At 38.4% G+C, this 17,574-nt stretch overlaps 1 protein-coding gene across 1 annotated transcript in view; it reads right to left on the reverse strand.

Annotated features, from left to right (window-relative positions):
* Window positions 1-14,282: 14,282 nt before the first annotated feature.
* NOX3 (NADPH oxidase 3) overlaps window positions 14,283-17,574 on the reverse strand; it is a 39,088-nt gene continuing 35,796 nt past the window's right edge. Inside the window, exons 12-13 of the mRNA XM_041423888.1 lie at window positions 16,673-16,797; window positions 14,283-14,409 (exon numbers count right to left, since the gene is read on the reverse strand). Of these exons, the coding sequence (XP_041279822.1) occupies window positions 14,283-14,409; window positions 16,673-16,797 (252 nt within the window). The remainder of the gene's footprint in view (window positions 14,410-16,672; window positions 16,798-17,574) is intronic.

Consider the following 17,574-nt stretch of genomic DNA (forward strand, 5'->3'; position numbering starts at 1 on the left):
GACGCTTACGGTAAGCAAGAAAGGAAGATTCAGTAAGCAAAATCCAAGCAGTAAAACCTGGAAGTTCAGGTCTGCTGAATGTACCACTTGTAAGGGTAGGTTGTTAATCATAGTTGTGAGCTCCTAAGACGTCAATGTCAGAATTTGTATATTCCTAAGAAAAGGGTGAAGAAACTGATTTAAAAATCTGTTTTTAAAATAAAATAATGATCAGATTTTAAGTCAGCTTTTTTGCATCTAACACCACTGGCAAGATAAAACGTAGCACCTCTGTTTGATCCATTCTATGGATCTATAACAGAACCTATTTCTATCATTAGGATGCTGTAACAACCACAGCATTCTGATCATACTTTTCTAAGGGGACAGACCACCACCACTGCTGTAGTACTGCGTATGGAAGGGTAAAGCTAACTGCAATGATTTCTCTGTCCAGACTAAGAGAAGTGCTAAACAGAAATAAAAAAATCATGAGCAAGACATTGCTCCCCTAATCAACAGCATGATGTTTTTAAATAAATATGTTTTTCTGAGGCTTTACCTGGCATAAATTGCTACAGTTCTGTTAAAGTTGTGGTGACAGCACTGATTCCTAAAAGGTGTGAATACTCTTTAATTCTTTTGTCTTGTTATTTTGATTTGATTTGATTTTAAATCAAAATTCTCTAATGTCTTCAAAAATGCAGTGATGAACTGCTCACTTCCAGACATATTCTGTCATACTGTGATCTGAAAATGGAGATGGATTGAGATGGATTTCTTTCTGTCTCTTCACTTGTGAAATTCTTGTTTGAAATTTATTTGGAGCCACACCTCCTCTTGGGCTGCTAATGAATGCATATGTTTAGCCCTGTGTATTAAGTACAGACTATTTAATGTTGTATTCAAATCTTAGAATGGATTTTTTTGTACTGTAGTTACACCCAAAGGCCCCCAGCTGAACTCTAGCGCATCGAAAATTGTACTAGCACAGCAGAAGATGTGACCTCTGTCAGGGAGACCTTGCCATGTGAGTCCAAAAGAACAATTGGAAGTGGATGCTGACAGATTAAGAGAATAAGAAGGTATGGAGTTAGCACTGGTCAGCATGACAAGCTGTGGTCTCAGGAAGGCAGCTTTTTTCCTATAGAATCACAAAAGAAGGGTACAGTGACAGAACTCTGCTGATGTTTACAGGGAGGGCAGAGGGGAAGAAACATCAAGGTGCTTCTTTGAAACATGGGGTGCTCTCATGAGCCATGGTCTCTCATAAAAACTAAGTTTCCAGGAGGCAGCCTCAGAAATGTTTGTACAGAGGCCAGTGAATGTGAGTTTGTGGCATATGTTGCAATATAAAAGGCGAAGCAGTGGAAGATGTAAAGAGAGGAGGGATTAGGCCAAAGCAAGAGGGAGGGAGGTATGTCTTGAAGGATGGATATGACAAGTGGTGCAAATATATTTATAAAAGCCAGAAGGAAGGTTGTTTAATTTTGCAAAATATGAAGAGTTGAGAATTGGATTAGCTGTATTCATGAAAAAGTAACTTAGAGATTTTGTGGAGACAGATCTGCAAAACAAAGGTTGGAGATGAGGCCCAATTAGATGTCCAAGGTGATAATGATAATCTGATTATAAGAGTAGATGGAAGCACAGTGATCAGAAAAAAGTATTGCTAAGAGAAAAAAATTGTAAAGAGGTTTTTGTCCAGGCCATACTATCCCAGGCCTCATTCTGGGCACAGAGGTTCCGCGCACTGGAAGCTTTAGCTCTTGCTCCCCGGTCTGCTAAGAGTAAAGTGAAATCACTTGCAAAAGACCCCATATATTTGATAGCAGAAAGAATTTGGAAAGCATTTGAAGGAAAGGAGGAGTTTACTAGGACTGAAGCTGTAAAATGAGGAGCATATTAAAGCTTGGATCTGGCTGTGATTTAGAAGGACAGCTGCGTATTGGAGAAGATCAAGCCAAGACTGAAGGTTTATTGCTCTAAGTACCTTGGAAATGTTGGTTTTGTTGTCAAATAAAAGACCTTAAACAGGAATTAAAATCAGCAGGAGCCCAGGACATAGTTTTACCTGGGTAAGTAGCTCACTGACTTGTAACATCACAGCAGTAAACCAAGACGTCATAAGAAGAGTGGAAATTGGACATCAGGAGACTTTGGGGTGAAGATAAGTGGCTTATATTTGGTATGAGAGAAATGGAAACTACTTGTGATTAAACACACAGTAACTAGGCTGCGCAGGGTCTAAATACCTTTGTATACATTACTGAAGCCTGCAGTCAATTATGTAACACTGCTGGGAAAGAAGTCCTTAGAGACTTGAGGAGACCTTTGTCCTAGGACTCAGTTTGCGAGGTGGTGTATCAAGATATATGTCTGAATGTCAATAATATCAAAGTACCTCATCTGCAAGTTCTGCCTAGTCATATCAGCATGATATGGAACAGATACAGCTGATTGAGGGGTTAGAAAGGCATTTAATGTAACTTTTATTTTTCAGGAATAATAGAGCTTGCCAATATCCATTCATTAACTCCAGGCTGGTTTTTTTAACGACTGTTCTCCATGTCTCTTGCATTTTATGAGTCCAAGTATCAGAGTGGGTCAAATTTAGCTACTTCTTTTTTTATTACCTTTCTAGTAATCAGTACAAAATGCAGATACTACAAGCTAAAACAATTGGTACTTTTCAAATATCTTGAAAAAACTATATTCTGCAACTGTTTCTTGATTTTCTTTGATAACTACCTCACAAAGTCTTTTCTTACTCTAAGGCAGTGTGTATATTAATTATTTCATATAGTTAGAAAGGCACTCAGCTGACATGGTTATAAGCACATCTGACAATGTCTTATCCTTAGCCATCATTTCCTCTTTGAGAGGAGGTACACAAGCTTCCTCTTTGAGATCTATAATAGGTTTTCTCTGAGGAGTCATGTAGGTCCTCTGCCAAGACCCATATTTGAATGGCTAAGGTTAGTTTGGTCAGCACAACCTTGAATTTAACACATCTTCCTTGTTTTCCAAAGTTACCGTAGATTATCATGGCCCCATTTCCCCACTAAACAAATGACATTTCCAGCTTATACAGTGACCTTGGTATCTCAAATGAGACGTGACAATTACTGACACTAGAGTGTTGTTTTTCATCAGAGAGCAAAAATCTTATTTTTGGTAAGTAGCTCAACACTGAATTACACCATTGAGAATACTGTGTGGGATGGAGGTTAGTGGCAAAGGCTCCAGCTCTGTGTAACTTCTCCATCAGACTGAGTATAAATCAGATTACATTTTTACTTTTGGTCCCTGTTTTTTTTCTCTGCAGGTACAATATTCCCTAGTGCTACTTCATGTATAATTTTGAAAAGGCAGAAACTTACATAAATGTCCCTGAGACTTGTAAAATTGCAAACAGGAAATACAGCAATGTCTTTATAGTATCACAGAATCGTTTAGGTTGGAAGGAAACTGTTGAGATAATCTAGACCTGTGTTTCAGTTTGTGTCCTTTTCCTCTTGCCCTGACACTAGGAACTGCTGAGAAGAGTCTGTATCTCGTTTTCTTCATTTTCTCTTATCAGGTGCTAAAGACAGATAAGATCCCTCTGAGCCTTTTCTTCTCCAGGCTCTTTCGGCCTGTTCTCTCATGCTCCAGATCAATAATTATTTTAGTGGTCCTGTGCTGGATTCAGTGTGGTAAGTCTGTATCTGCCCCATTCTGGGTAGCGCAGCCCTGGACCCACCACTCCAGATGTGTCTCACCTGGTGCCGAGTAGAGGGGAAGGATCACCTCCCTCAACCTGCTCTTCTGAATGCTGGCCCAGAGGCTATTGCAATTGAATGGTCCTGTTTTAATTGAATCAAGACCTGGTGTTTGGAAGTTCTGATCACCTCATTCTCTGCTATTCTCAGGACATCTGCCTTTTACTGGGATTCCTATAGGGAATAAACTGGCATCTTGTTTGCGGGTCATCTGTAGAGTGAACTAAGCAATGTGAACTAAGCTCTTGGAATTTTGCCTGCCCCAGAAACACAGGTGGTTTCCAAGCCAGCCTGAAGAGACTTCCAGGATACACCATGGTCCTCCATTCTGGACTTGATTTTCATTGTTTTGAACTGGTAGAAAGAAAGTACATTTTCTTCTAGGCAGCTGCACAAGTGCACATAACTTGATTGTTGATCCATAACAGACAGGCTCTAGGTAGACTTTCTCAAGTCTAAGCCTACATGCAGTAGGGTCACAGCTGTTATCACCATCACTTTATCTGGCTTCAGTATCAGAGTTCTGACTTGTATGCTACCTGTGTACTTCCACTGTAGTTCTAGAAGCTCTCCATCAACCTTTGAGATACAGTTATGAGGATCCATAGACATTAGTTTTTGACTGCTCACAGCAAAATCAGTTAAGAACCGCCCCCTTCTGCCAAGGTGGTCACCTCTCCTAAATAATTTCTGTTATCTACCATGATTCTTAGTATCTACGGACAGAGAAAACTAGATCCACCTCAGAAGGAGGGGCAGCCTAGAAGTTCAAGAGGAGTTGACAAACTGAAGAGCTCAAGACTTTAGGCTTTTGACTCCTTTGGTTGTTTTGAAGCCCAACTCAAAATTCCTATCAGTTTTCTACATGTTATGCAAATTTTCCAGAACTAAAGGCATTGCCAGAAGCAAAACTTTCCTTTGTGTGACACCAGATAGAAAGCTATTTCAAAATCAATGATTCACCAGGGGAACACATTTCTGAGTGAGCTGTACAAACTCCTGAGCTGCAGTGATGATGTTGTCCTGAATATGAGTCTGAAAGGCTGTTCCCTGCTTAAATTACCAGTGGACATCTGCAATCACTTTTCTACAGCCAGGCATGGCAGCTCTATGTCCTGTGCTGTGCAGAAAAACAACTCATTTACATCTGGGACATTTATGAGCCTCAGGGATCACTCTGAAACATCTGTAAAAGAGCTGCTACCATGTTAATACTCCCTCTCTTTGTGTGACATACTTGAAAAAGAATTATTGCTAGGGCCTCCACCTACTTTACAGCCTATTGCAGCTCATGTTGCCCTACCTCCCATTCTGCCACTGAGCAAGGCCTTGTTGTCTGTGTTTGCTCCACTAAGGGACTGATCTTCATCTCTTTTGATTATGACAGAGGATTGCCAAAGCCATACTGGTTTGAATCTCTTAAGTTGGCTCAGTTTGCATGTCACAACAAATGCAAACACCAGGAAGCAGACAATAATCCCGCAAGGCAGCCTGAGTAAGATTTCCAGCTACTCCTGGTAGAAGGAAGAATTATGCTTCAATGAACATTGGTCTCTAGAAGCGCTGTGCCCTCTCTTGCACTTCCTCTGTCTCTCCCTTTGATTTGACATCTTCCCAATTACAGTGTGCTGGTTACCAACACTGCAAAAGCCCTCATGCCTTTGACATGGCTTAGTATTGAAAATACGAATCTATATATGTCACATATTTATGTCACATGGATGCCTGCATCGTATTGAAAGTCAATGTGATTTAGTCTCTTAACTCAATTCCTTTTGAAATGTTACCTTTGATGATCCCATGCATTTGATGAAAAATCCAGTTCTAAATATAATTTTGATGTAGTTGATAACCTAGACAACTAAATGTTATGATTTTCAGCAGCTGTAGCATCATTTAGAGACATTAGCAGATGTGGTTTTTATAGCCGTATTCATCCAATCATCTTCTCCTAGTCTAAACACACACTGAAATCTTACTCTTGTCTATTTCACAAAGCAAAGTATCCAAACAAGAGCATCGAGGAATGCAAAAGAAACATAAAGGCTTGTGAAAGCACTGTCATGGACAATGTACTGAGTTAAAGTCATGTTGCTAAGTGTCTTGCAAATACTGTAGATTCATAGTTGTCTTCAGAATGGTCTATGCTTTTTCCTACTCCTAAGGTGAAGGGGTATGCCTAGTTTAGCCTTGGTTTTTATTTTCATATTTTCATCTTTATATTTTTCCAGAAATCTGCACACAAAAATTATTCTGCTTTAAAAAATGGCATAGTTCACACTGTCAATGCTGTTGTTGGACTTTGATACTTGGATATTCAAGTCCTTTACTGAAGCAGCTCAGACTGAGCTGACAAAAATACCTTTTCTAGATCTTCTAAACAGGGATGTACAAGGAGTAACTCTGTGAAGATAATTAAAGGATGTTTTTTTACAGAAAGCATTTTTGCAATATAAAGTCATTCTGTATTTAAATATCTTAGGTAATGCCTGGGTTTAGGGAGATTTTTACTTTAATTGTTCATTTTTTCCCTTCCCATATCACAGTTTAATCATGTGCTCCATCCTTTTAAAGTGACTGGGTGGAATTTTAAGTGGCAGCATACTAAAAAAGTAATTCAGCTGTGGAGCTGCTATAATTCTGATGGTTTGGGTTCAACCCTACATGCAAGCATTAATTAGCTTCAGTTCATGAAGCAGGCTTTCAATGACTGAATTTCTAGATTGATATTGTCTTTTAGAATAGTTTTCATTCCTCATCTTAACAGTATGCTCCAGTGCTTTGTGGTGCTGGCAGCTAGCCGTGTTGAACTTACTATGTAAGGTATGAATGACATTTCCCCCCCCCTCAAATGTGTTTTATTAAAAGCGAATTTTGAAAATGCATAGATCCCTTTCCTCTGATGAGTTTTGGATATTTGTATGCTAGTTAACACCAATCAAAAGAAATAGAATAAAGTCAGCATAATAAAATGCCTTCTGTTCTTCCCATCACAACTGCAAACATTCATAAATGTTTTCTGACTACTTCTGCAGAGGGTGAAGTGTTCTAAATCCTTCCTTCCTTAGCATTAATATAATAGAAAATACTAGAGAATAGAATGAGAAGGAATGAATTTACTCTTGTAAATAGCATTATTGCAGACACAGCTTTAATATACCTTTAAGTTGGGCAATAACCAAATACATTAGTCTGGGTGACCATGGAGCCAATAAGTGAAGTGATAAAGAGTCATGATGAAGACTTCATATCTGGTTATAATTTATTTTAAGCTGTTAATACAGGATTTTCATAAGAAATAACTGGGTACCCCTTTGCAATCTTAGAAAAATAGTAAAGTACAGCCAAGGTGACAGAAATCAGAAAGCAAGCAAATGTGGTGTTGGTCATAAAAGACATAAAGACGATCAGTGTATCCCAGGAAGCTGAAGCAGAATGTTGCTTATTCACCTACCTTTATTAATTTTATTGTATATTCTTGACAAGAATTGTTTAAAGAGGAGGTTTAATAGTTGAAAATTTTCTGATCTTCCCTACCTGAAAATGAAATATTGGCTTTCCTGGCAGCACAATACTGTGCTGACTGATATTTAGCTGGATCCCATTATGGGAGGCAACAAGCATTTTCCTGTGTTCTTTGCTCAGAAGTAGGATCAGGCTTGAGTCCAGCATCAAAATCTATGTTCAGATATTTAATAATATTTCTTAGTAATAACCCCAGATCTTGTTTCTTTTCTGATAAATATTTTTTAATTTGTTTTAGATCTCCTATTTTAACACAGAAATCTTTCATTGTCTGCCAGAGGATCTACTTTTCAAGTGCATGCTTTATATCATAGATAGAATTCTATGAGTAAGCAAGTATGAATCATACTGGTCCTGAGAATCAAAACACTTGCCTTTCAAACCATACTGCTCAAATAACAATAGATCACAAAATAATTCAAATCAGTTTTGTTCATTCAGAAAGCTCGCAGATATTTTTAAGGGTCATGTCAAATATATGTAATTCAGTCTATAGGAGAAGGAGATTGCTGTAACAGTTCAAGCTATGGTCTTTGCCCTGAAAGCCTGTTTAATCCTTGTCCTGAGATTCTTTTGAGAGCTTGAGGCAAACCACTTAGCATTTCTGTGAGTCAGTTCCTCAACTAATACTGGAAGTAATAAATTTTCCACCTGGTAGTGACATTGTGAGAAAACATATATTCAAAGCATTTTGAACTCCATTTAGACTTTATTCCTGGCTATCTATATGTATAGCAATACGACAATCAACATGTAACAAAGCAATGGCTATTTCCTTATAAAAAAAGTCAGACAGTTTAGAATTAATTTTTTTTCTTTGAAGTTCAGTGTTCAATATTTGCAATATATCATTCAGCACCGGTATTGACTAACATGCAAATTCTACTGTCCTCATTTTGGCAAAAACTCTGGTTAATTTTGTTGTCTGGACTCCAAAGTTTTGATTCTGCATAATGCTGAGCAGATACAGTTTGTTTTAATTTTGGTAAAAGCTCTTTCGGTTCAGCACCTCCCAGCAGCAGACCATTTTTAAAGCATTTTCAGACTCCTTTATGAAAGCACAATGTTCTAGAAAGATGATGGACTTGCTTAGATAGATGTTGGGTGGCCAGAATTTGTTATTATGCTTGATGTTTCTTACTATAGATATGTCTTTGTAACGCCAAACACATAATAAAATGGTTGATGTACATTCCTGTCAGAGAAATTGTACTTGGGCATGTTTGTATTACACAAAGTCCAGTTCAATCAAACCTATCTGTTCTCCCCATGATTTGTATTTGAAGTAACTTCAGTGTTGACCAGTATCACAGCATACATTTGTTTGTTTAGTCCTCAAACCTTTGATATTAAATTCAAAGTTGTCCAACTGTGCCTCTTAACTATCTTCCTCTTGCCAGTGTGGTAAGGAATCTAAAAAAGCGTGATCTTAAATGGCTAACTCTGCATTGGTATGCATTCTGCATAGCCCTCTGAATTTTCTTAGCAGCACAAAACCTCAGAAAATTACATGGATATTTTACTAATATTAATGAGAAAATAGTGGGCATTCTTCAATCTAAACATTTTTATCTAAATGTAATGTAATTGTATGGTAATGTATAATTAATGAGTGTGATATGTGCCTGAGACCTTTTGAATTTGTCTTTCATTTTTTTAACCTTGATGAATTCCTAGAAACATGAGAACAAATACATTGTGCTTGTTACAGTAAGAGGGAATTGTGTGTGTGATATCTAAAGCAGATAGGTATCTGCAAATTTCCTGTGTGCATCCACGCTGCAACTACTGTGTGTTAGCTTGGGCTTGTGCACACATCCTTATCTTTGCTCACAAAGTCCCATTTAGTTCAGTTTTTTGGCAGTAATGATTTCTGTGAAGGATTTTGCAGCCTTAGACAGCAGCAGGAGGAAAACTGTTGCTTTTGTTCAAAGAGCCTGTCTCAAGCAAGGGCACGGGAGGTTCAGCGTTTGAGGGGAATGGTCAGCAGTACCAGAGCAGTACCTCTGAGAATTTTGTCTCAGAGAACAGGCTCTTATTTGCCCTCTCTCATCCTTATTTGCATATATCCACAGAATAAAATGTTCAGATCTGCATATTCATCATTTGGCCAAAATAAAAGAAGATAAAAAGCTCTCTCCCCAAGCCCACTTTTTTTTTTTTTTCTTAGTAAAAGCTGCAAGACCATTAAAAACTAGATCTTTTATTAGAGTGTATAAGTGCAATCTTATCTGTGTACCTTAAGGCAAGCGTGATTGTAAGTTATCTTTCATATTCAGAATTACTGTACCAGAGAATTGGTCTCTAGACAAGTATCAAGCCTGGTAGTGCAATAGCTGAATAATAGAGATCAGCCTTCAGGACCCAGCCTTGAGCCTGACATCAGTCCTTTGTGCATGAGCTTCAAAGGAAACCATATTTAGTCCTCCAGGATAGTAAAAAGATTGTTTGAAGTTAGTAAAGCACATGTGTAAGTATTGGCAGGCTCAGGGCTTTTATCCTCAATGAATACAAATGTCTTACCATGTTAGAAGTCATTATTGTTTAGAGATAATAGATGCAAATATTTGAAGCAGATAGCCTTTGAAAAAATATGCTGGTTTGAGTGGTTCGTTATACTATACAACTTTTGTTTCCTTCTGTGTATTCTGAAAGGATGCTAATGTATCTTTTAAAGAGTTTAAGCTTTTTTTGTCCTTTCTTGCTTTTGAGAAAAACTGTGTTTCCATGTCAACTAACACATTTGTTCCCATATATTGAGACCCATTGTGTAATTGAGATTTTTTTTCACTGCACAAAATGACTTGTTGAAGGACAAGTAGACTCTTATTAAATAGACCTAACTGGTTAGAGTTTTAAATTGCAAATCATCAGCCCACTCTCATTTGAACATATTCAGTAACATGTAAGTAGACATTCTTGAAAAATGTGGCTGCAGCTTTAATGAAATGGACACCCAGTTTTATTCTGCAGAAATGCAGAATTTCTCACACAATTAAGTGATCACAGAGGAGGAATCAGAGTTGCTGCTGCAGAATAGAGGATCTGACTGAGGTGGGAAAGCTTCAACTCAGCCAGGTTACAGCACTAGGAAGGGTTAGCCAGTCCTTGATAGCGTGTCCTGCACCTTGTTTGTGGTCACCAAGGTGACTTCACGTGTGGTATGTGATTGCCTGAGAAGTGTCAGGAGACGCAATGAAGTATTGCACCTTCCAGCCCATCACCTGCTATGCTGCTATGGCTCTCAAAAGTTATTACTTGGTTGACTATGCATGTTTCATTTAAGCTTTTTGTGTTTATAGAGTGAGCTGGGTGGAAGCATTGTCACTTTCTTCTTTTTCTTTTCTCTGTTGCTGAAGAAATTCAGGTAATTTTCCATCAAGAAAAGAAAAATCACTGAAATTGTTAACCAGTTGAGATTATAAATCTACCATATAATTTAGTTTTCTGAAGGCAACTAAGCTGCCTTTAAGGCAGTTCTTATAAAATCTCCTGCTAATCAGAAGCACTCAAACCTTTGAAAAGTTTGTCACCTTTTTGCAGTTAACAGTATTTCCACTAAGCCATTTGATTATACCTAAAAGCAAGAAAGAAGCAGGAGAGTCCTTGTAATAGTGTTGATATGGCACAGACATCCTATGATGGATTTTCTGTTAAGAGTGGCAGTTTCTCTTCAATATTTTAGTGTAAACTAAGGAACAAATTGACTAAAATAGTTTCTACTGCATACAACTTAGGAGAAGGGGGAGAGGGGGGAAAGCCAGAACATATAAGCCCATGGATTTCAATTTACGATTCCTAGTGAATAAACTTAAATTATCATAACAAAACTTCAATCATTATAATAGCACTCTTTTTATTGTAAGAGCCAAAGTAATTAATCTGTATATTTATGATCCTTGTCTATGATTAGTTTTCTGTCACAGGATGTGGTGAGTCTGTGCTGTTATGACTATATTTTATTTAATAATATTTTCTACACAGTGCTGAACACTTCCTGCTGAAGCAGCTGAATGGACAAATCCATGAAGATATCTTTCATTTTCCCTGACAGTGAATGATGTTTCCATATATAAACATAATAATAGAGTCGTTACATATGGACTCACATTATCATAGCTGCTGTGTGCTCAGTGTTGTTCAAAACAAGGCAGGAAGCCAAATTTTCCTAGTTCCCATTTTGATTCAAATTGTATTTGTAATAAAGGGATTTTCATTCAACCTAAATGCAGTTTCATCCTCGTCCAACAAACCTCCCCACTTTTTTTTATTATTATTATTATTTTTCCTTTATTCTAGGTCACTCAGTCTTGATGCAAGAGAAATTCTCCTCTGGTGGTGATAACAGCAGTGCTACTCAATGAACTATAACAAGGGCTCTAAATGCATCTCCTGTAGCATACCACAGTGATTTGCAAAAGTGGGAATAAATCAAAGCAGTGAAGAGATGCCATGTTGAGCCAGAAGCTAAATGTTACATCTTGTTGCATGAGGCTGGGGGGAGAACAGATCCTGTTTTTCTGGCAGCACAGTATCTTTGTGCTTGTTACCTCCGATCCAACCCCATTAAGACAATCATTCAGAATCTGCAGGAAATTGTCACCTCTTTCTTTCATGCAATGGCAGCTGGTATTGGTGCCTACACACATTTCTCATTTCCTTCAAGATTTTCAACACACATAAAAAAAAAGAGCTTAATTTATATTAGAAAATGTGTCAGCTTACCCTGAGGCTCAGCATGGGCACCAGGGGAAAAAATAAAAGATAAATGCCTCTAGGTGAACTGGCAGAGGCTCTATTTCTCTCCTCACTCTACTGCTAACACAGTATGGTCTGCATTAATCATTTCACATAGGCAGGCATTTAAAAAAACTTCAACTATTTTAAAACAAAGATGCGTTGCCCTAAACTTAAACTTAATAGAGCTGTATATTGAGGAACAATTCCAGTTCACACATACTATATCCCCTAGTAGAAGACGTATAAAACAATATTGGAGTCTTCTCTGTCATAATTTTTATTGTTCTGTTTCTTTTGTCTATACAGTTATGTCCCCTCTAGTGGGCATTTTTTTGTCTGTGGGCAAGGATACGTAAATAATGCTATCATCTGTTTGTCATTCAAATGCTGACATATACAGGATGTTTCCTATCTCCCATTTTTATCACGTGGCTGGATAAATGCATTGTGTGATCCTAGTGAACTGTTACATCTCAGTCCAACTCAAATATGGAGTGTTTTTACTCTCTGTGCTGGGATAGAGGGAAATGGTTTTTCTCCCTTTTGTAACTTATGGGAATGTTGTGTGATGGGGAGGGAGTGGATGACCAACAATCAAATGAGGAGGTGATGGACTGGAGCAACAAATAAAGTGTACAGGATAATGTGAACAGGAGAGATGTCACAACCAAAAAATCAGGGCAGAAGGGTTCTACTCCTACGTATCCACACAAACTAGAAAGTGCCTATAGAAAAGCAGGGTGGGGAAAGATCTAACACCTCTTTTGGAAAACTCACATGACTGGATGCCTTTCTAAAGTGTGTGTACACTAATACACATGGCATGGAGAGGACACAGGAGGAATTCAATGCCTAGAAGTTTCCCATGCAGTGTGGTCCTAGAGAGAAGAGGGGTCCAGGGGAACTGGAGGATTTTCAAGAATCACCTTCTGTAAGTTCAAATATGATCCCTCTTGCTGTAGACTAAGCCAAAGTTGGTAGGAGATCCATATGGTTGAAAAATCCCTCCTGACAGAACTGAAGTACAAAAGGAGGCATGCAAGAGGTGGAAGCAAGGACAGATGATGAAGGGAATATAGGGACAATGAGTGTGCAGGGATGGGATCAGGAAAGCCAAAGCCCATTGGGAGTTAAATCTGGTGAGGGAAGTGAAGGGGAAGAAGAAGAGCTGCTGTGCATGCATCAGTAGCAAAAGGAAGGCCAGGAAAATGTTTCTTTGCTGCTGAATGGGGAGGGAACTTGGTGCCCAAGGCCATGGAGAAAGGTAGAGGTACTCAATTCATGCTTTGCTTCAGTCTTTACAGATAAGGCTGACATTCAGAGAACCCTGTCTTCTCAGGCAAATGGGAAGATCTGAAAAAAAATTCATTCTTACCCCCAGTGAAGAAAAATCAGGTTAGGGATATTTTAAGCAAGTCCATGGAAACTGACGGGATGCATCCACAAGTGCTGAGGGAACTTGCTATTCTTTATTTTTGAATAGTCATGGTGGTAGGAGAAGGTTCCTGAGGAATGGAAGAATGCTGATGTCTCTCCTCTCTTCACAGAAACAGCTCTAAGCAAGAGGTTTGGAGTAGAAGCCAGGGGTCCCTTCCTACCTCAGTCATCATGAAACTTTTTTCCACAGTTTCAGTTGCATGTCTCACGAGATCCATTTGCAGAGTGCAAAAAAATTCCAGAGTTCCCTTAGCCTATTAAACCTAAGTACATATTAGTCCATGAGATACACAGACACCATTCCCATGGAAATGTCAGGTTTAAATGGTGCATAGCTTGGTGGGGCAAAACAAATTTACTCCTTTGGAATTTGACAGAGTGTATAGAAATGATGTTGCTGTGGTACAAAATGTAATGTGGATATGGATGTATGTGCAGTGGGAGTGTAAAATCAGAAAACCGGGAAGGAAATGCTTTCAATGGGCATGACTTAAACAGCAGGAATGTATTGCCTGCAATCATACACAACAACAAAGTACAGCTCTGAATATCCATTTTACTCATGCCTTTTTCTTCAAAGGTTAGGGTTTGTGTGTGTTTTCACACAGGTGTAGAGGGATTCACAGCATCATTAAGTAAGCAATGAAAAGGCTGAGGAGGGGGTCAAAATCTTTAGCTGCCATAGGATGGCATTTTTCTACTGAAGTCAATGCATCTGTTTCAATTTGCAACTCTTAATATCCGGCCTGAATGCTGCAGAATGAGTAGAGGATGGGAGAAGATGGGGAAAAAAATACACAGTCTGGTCATATCTATTGTACAGTTAAGAAGTACAGCCTAGAAACTTTCTTTGTTATAGTGAAACTGAACTCCTCTTGGATCAACTGATGAATATGAGTTGCATGTCTTCTGCAGGATTTTAGAGAGAGCCTTGGGTCCACAGAAGAATACACCAATACTGTTGCTGGAATCACAATAACAACAACAAACATAAGAGTAGCAGATGAAATGGATACACTGTACTTTTTGGCTGCCTGCAGCTTTGCATCTTTTCAAATGACTTTTTGAGAAATACATTTGAAAAATCTTGTGTTACTGTAAACTTTGTGTCATGTACTGTATAATTAGTGTTGCTATGTTAGAGTATAATAATTTTAACACTTTCATGTTTATTGTGTCTCATTACATTATTTATTGCTATATTAGAGGTCACAAAATGTTTTGAATGGTAACTCTTTGGTTTTGATCTTCATAGTTTTTTCAATCAGAGGGACAAACATACTGCTTGCACTGAAAATTTTAAGTGCTTTTTCTCCAGCTGAGTTAATTTTTTTCCTAAAAAATTATATAAAATGCTCAGTTACTTCTGAGCATTTTTCCTATTTTTTTCTAATTTTTTTCTAATTTTTTTCTCCTGTCCGTCCCCCCACCCCAGCCCCCCTGCTGCCTAGTCTAACTCTCTTCTGCCCACAGACAATTTTAAAATGGCTGATTTAATAGCAACATTTGTAAACAGGTACTTCTTATAAATAAGGACATGACAAATGTAACAAACAATTGCGTTCATGCGTGCACAAACATGTAGGGAGCTGGTAACCTGGCTGCCTGCTAGAAACTGCCTAAAGGGTTTCCTCCAAGAACACTACACATATTGCTTTAAAACATGTATGCACACACAGATTCACACATGTGCTGTGCTGCTGGGGAAAGCTCAATCTGCAGAAATGCAGAGGAAGTGACAAGTGATAGAATGAGCTTAAAAAAGTTTGTTCCTGTAAAGGAGAGGCTGTGGATATGATTTTGGTGCTCAAGCCACAGCCTCCAGAAGTCGTGGCCAAATTGCTCTGGTGTTCAATTGCACCAGGTTTAACCTGAAGTGGTGTATTCCTGCTAATCTGCTCAAAGACACTGTTGCAGCCAGGGAGAACTCTGTCAACCTAGGCACAGAGACCCGAAATTTAGTCAGATCCTAAAAGCTGATTGTTTCATCACACAGTAGAATCTTCTGTTTGACTCTTGAATCTTCTATAATTTAGAGCAAGAAAAAACAGGGTATTCTTTTCTCATAAGGAATCCTTATTTCATGCAAGGTTTTCTTTAAAATGTTCAACATTGACCATAAACATGGATATCTAGGCTCACCAAAAAAATTGAGATTTTTCTGGCAGTTTAGGACTGGCTTTCTATGGAACTATCTCAAGATCCACCAGAGAAAGCTAATGCCCATATCCCCCTTGAGCAGCAGAAAAACATTTTTATCTCATCTGTACTTACAGTTGCAGAAGTAACTAATGTTAAAAAGTAATGTTTCAACTATAACTTTAAAAGCTCTGTTTATATAGTAGAATCCCTATGAAAGGTCTTTCAAAAGTCATATTTCCTATTCTTGGCCTTTTTATGCTTTTAATCTTTCATATTTCCTGATTGTATTTATTTTGACCTCCATCAAGTGAATTCTCTATTACTGTTATTTTTGCAATTTTATGGTATTCTTGTAGCTTACTGTATTCTCTTTGATCTCCTCCCTTTCAGCTTTTTCTTGGGTCTTTTTCATCTTTTAAAAGAAGTTTTCTCCTTTTTCTTTTCGTATCTCTGTCTTCCAAGTGCAAGCCTTTATTTTGCCTTAGCAGGTAAATGTTTGGAAATCAGAAAGTCACAAAGATTCTGGAATTTAGTACTGCTGAACACAAAATATTTCAAATTCTTGCTTCAAAGGCTTTCAGGAACAAAGAAGCTTTTCTTAGACCACTAGCAAATCCACCAAGTTCAAATGAACTGTCTTTGCCAGCAGAGATGAACTAATAACAGAACAGCATAGTCTTGCAAGAGTGGCCAAATATGTTAGGGGAACAAACATATCCTTGACATCATAAGAAAAAAATCACAGTTTATCTCTTTAATAACCATCTTCAAGGGAAATTAATGCTACTTTGTCCTTTGTGCAGAACAGTAATTGGATTGTGTGTTTCAATTATATCTGGACAAAGGCCAGGATATTGAAATACTTCTAAATATTAGATTTTCTTGTCCAAAAATTAGATTTTATTGGCATTCTCTTTCCGAGATTTCTTCATTAAAATCTTCATTAAGCATAAATCTTCTTTCCACACAGCAAAAAAGAAGAAATTATTTTAAAAGGGTCATTTGGAAAGGTTTGCTCTCCCCTCCTCCCACTGTTTATGCTGAGAGAAGAGTTACCAACAAGGTTAGAAACCAGCCTGCCTTACCTAGGATGGTTTTCAGCTAGTTTCTTGAACTCATTGTCCCAGTTTGGCCTTCCATAACAGGTTTTCTGTCTCAAACCAGTAATTACATCCATCTTGTCATCACAATGTAGGGCTATGTGAGTAGCCTAAAGGCAAAATTACAGGACAATAATTTTAGAGTCGAAAACATATATTCCAAGTAAGAGGCAAAAGCAATAATTCTTCTTTGCTGGGAAAGATGGAATGAGGGAAAGAAAACTGGACAATTATCAAATGGGAGGAGAGGAGAGGAGAGGAGAGGAGAGGAGAGGAGAGGAGAGGAAGAGAGAGAGGGAGAGGGACAGAGAAGAAGATGAGCATTTGAGAGTTCAGTATTATTCACTAATATTTGAGAGTTCACAATATTACTAGAATTGTAAAAAGCATTTCCAAAAGTACCTAAGAGCCAAGTCCAGAGTCCATTCTGGTGCTGATGGAAAACACAGTGGATATACCAGCTCAGCAGGGGTAAAAACAGGGGTCCAGTGGAGGACCACAAAGATGATGAGGGGTCTGGAACACCTCTCTTATGAGAAGAGACTGTGGGAGCTGGGCCTGTTTAGCCAGAAGAAGACTGAGAGGGGATCTCATTAATGCATGTAAATATCTCAAAGGCAGCTGTCAGGAGGATGGTGCCAGACTATTTTCGGTGGTGTCCGTTGGCAGGATGAGGAGCAATGACCATAAAATAAAACACAAGAAGTTTCATCTCAACATGAGGAAGACCTTTACACTGAGGGCGGCAGAGCACTGGAAAAGGCTGCCCAGGGAGGGTGTGGAGTCTCTTTCTGGAGGCATTCAAAACCTACCTGGGCAAGTCCCTGTCTAACCTGCTCTAGGTGACCCTGCCTTGGCAGGGGGGTTGGACTGGGGGATCTCCAGAC

The sequence above is a fragment of the Onychostruthus taczanowskii genome, unplaced genomic scaffold, assembly GCF_017590055.1.
Source record: "Onychostruthus taczanowskii isolate IOZ18803 unplaced genomic scaffold, ASM1759005v1 scaffold8, whole genome shotgun sequence".
Lineage (NCBI taxonomy): Eukaryota > Metazoa > Chordata > Aves > Passeriformes > Passeridae > Onychostruthus > Onychostruthus taczanowskii.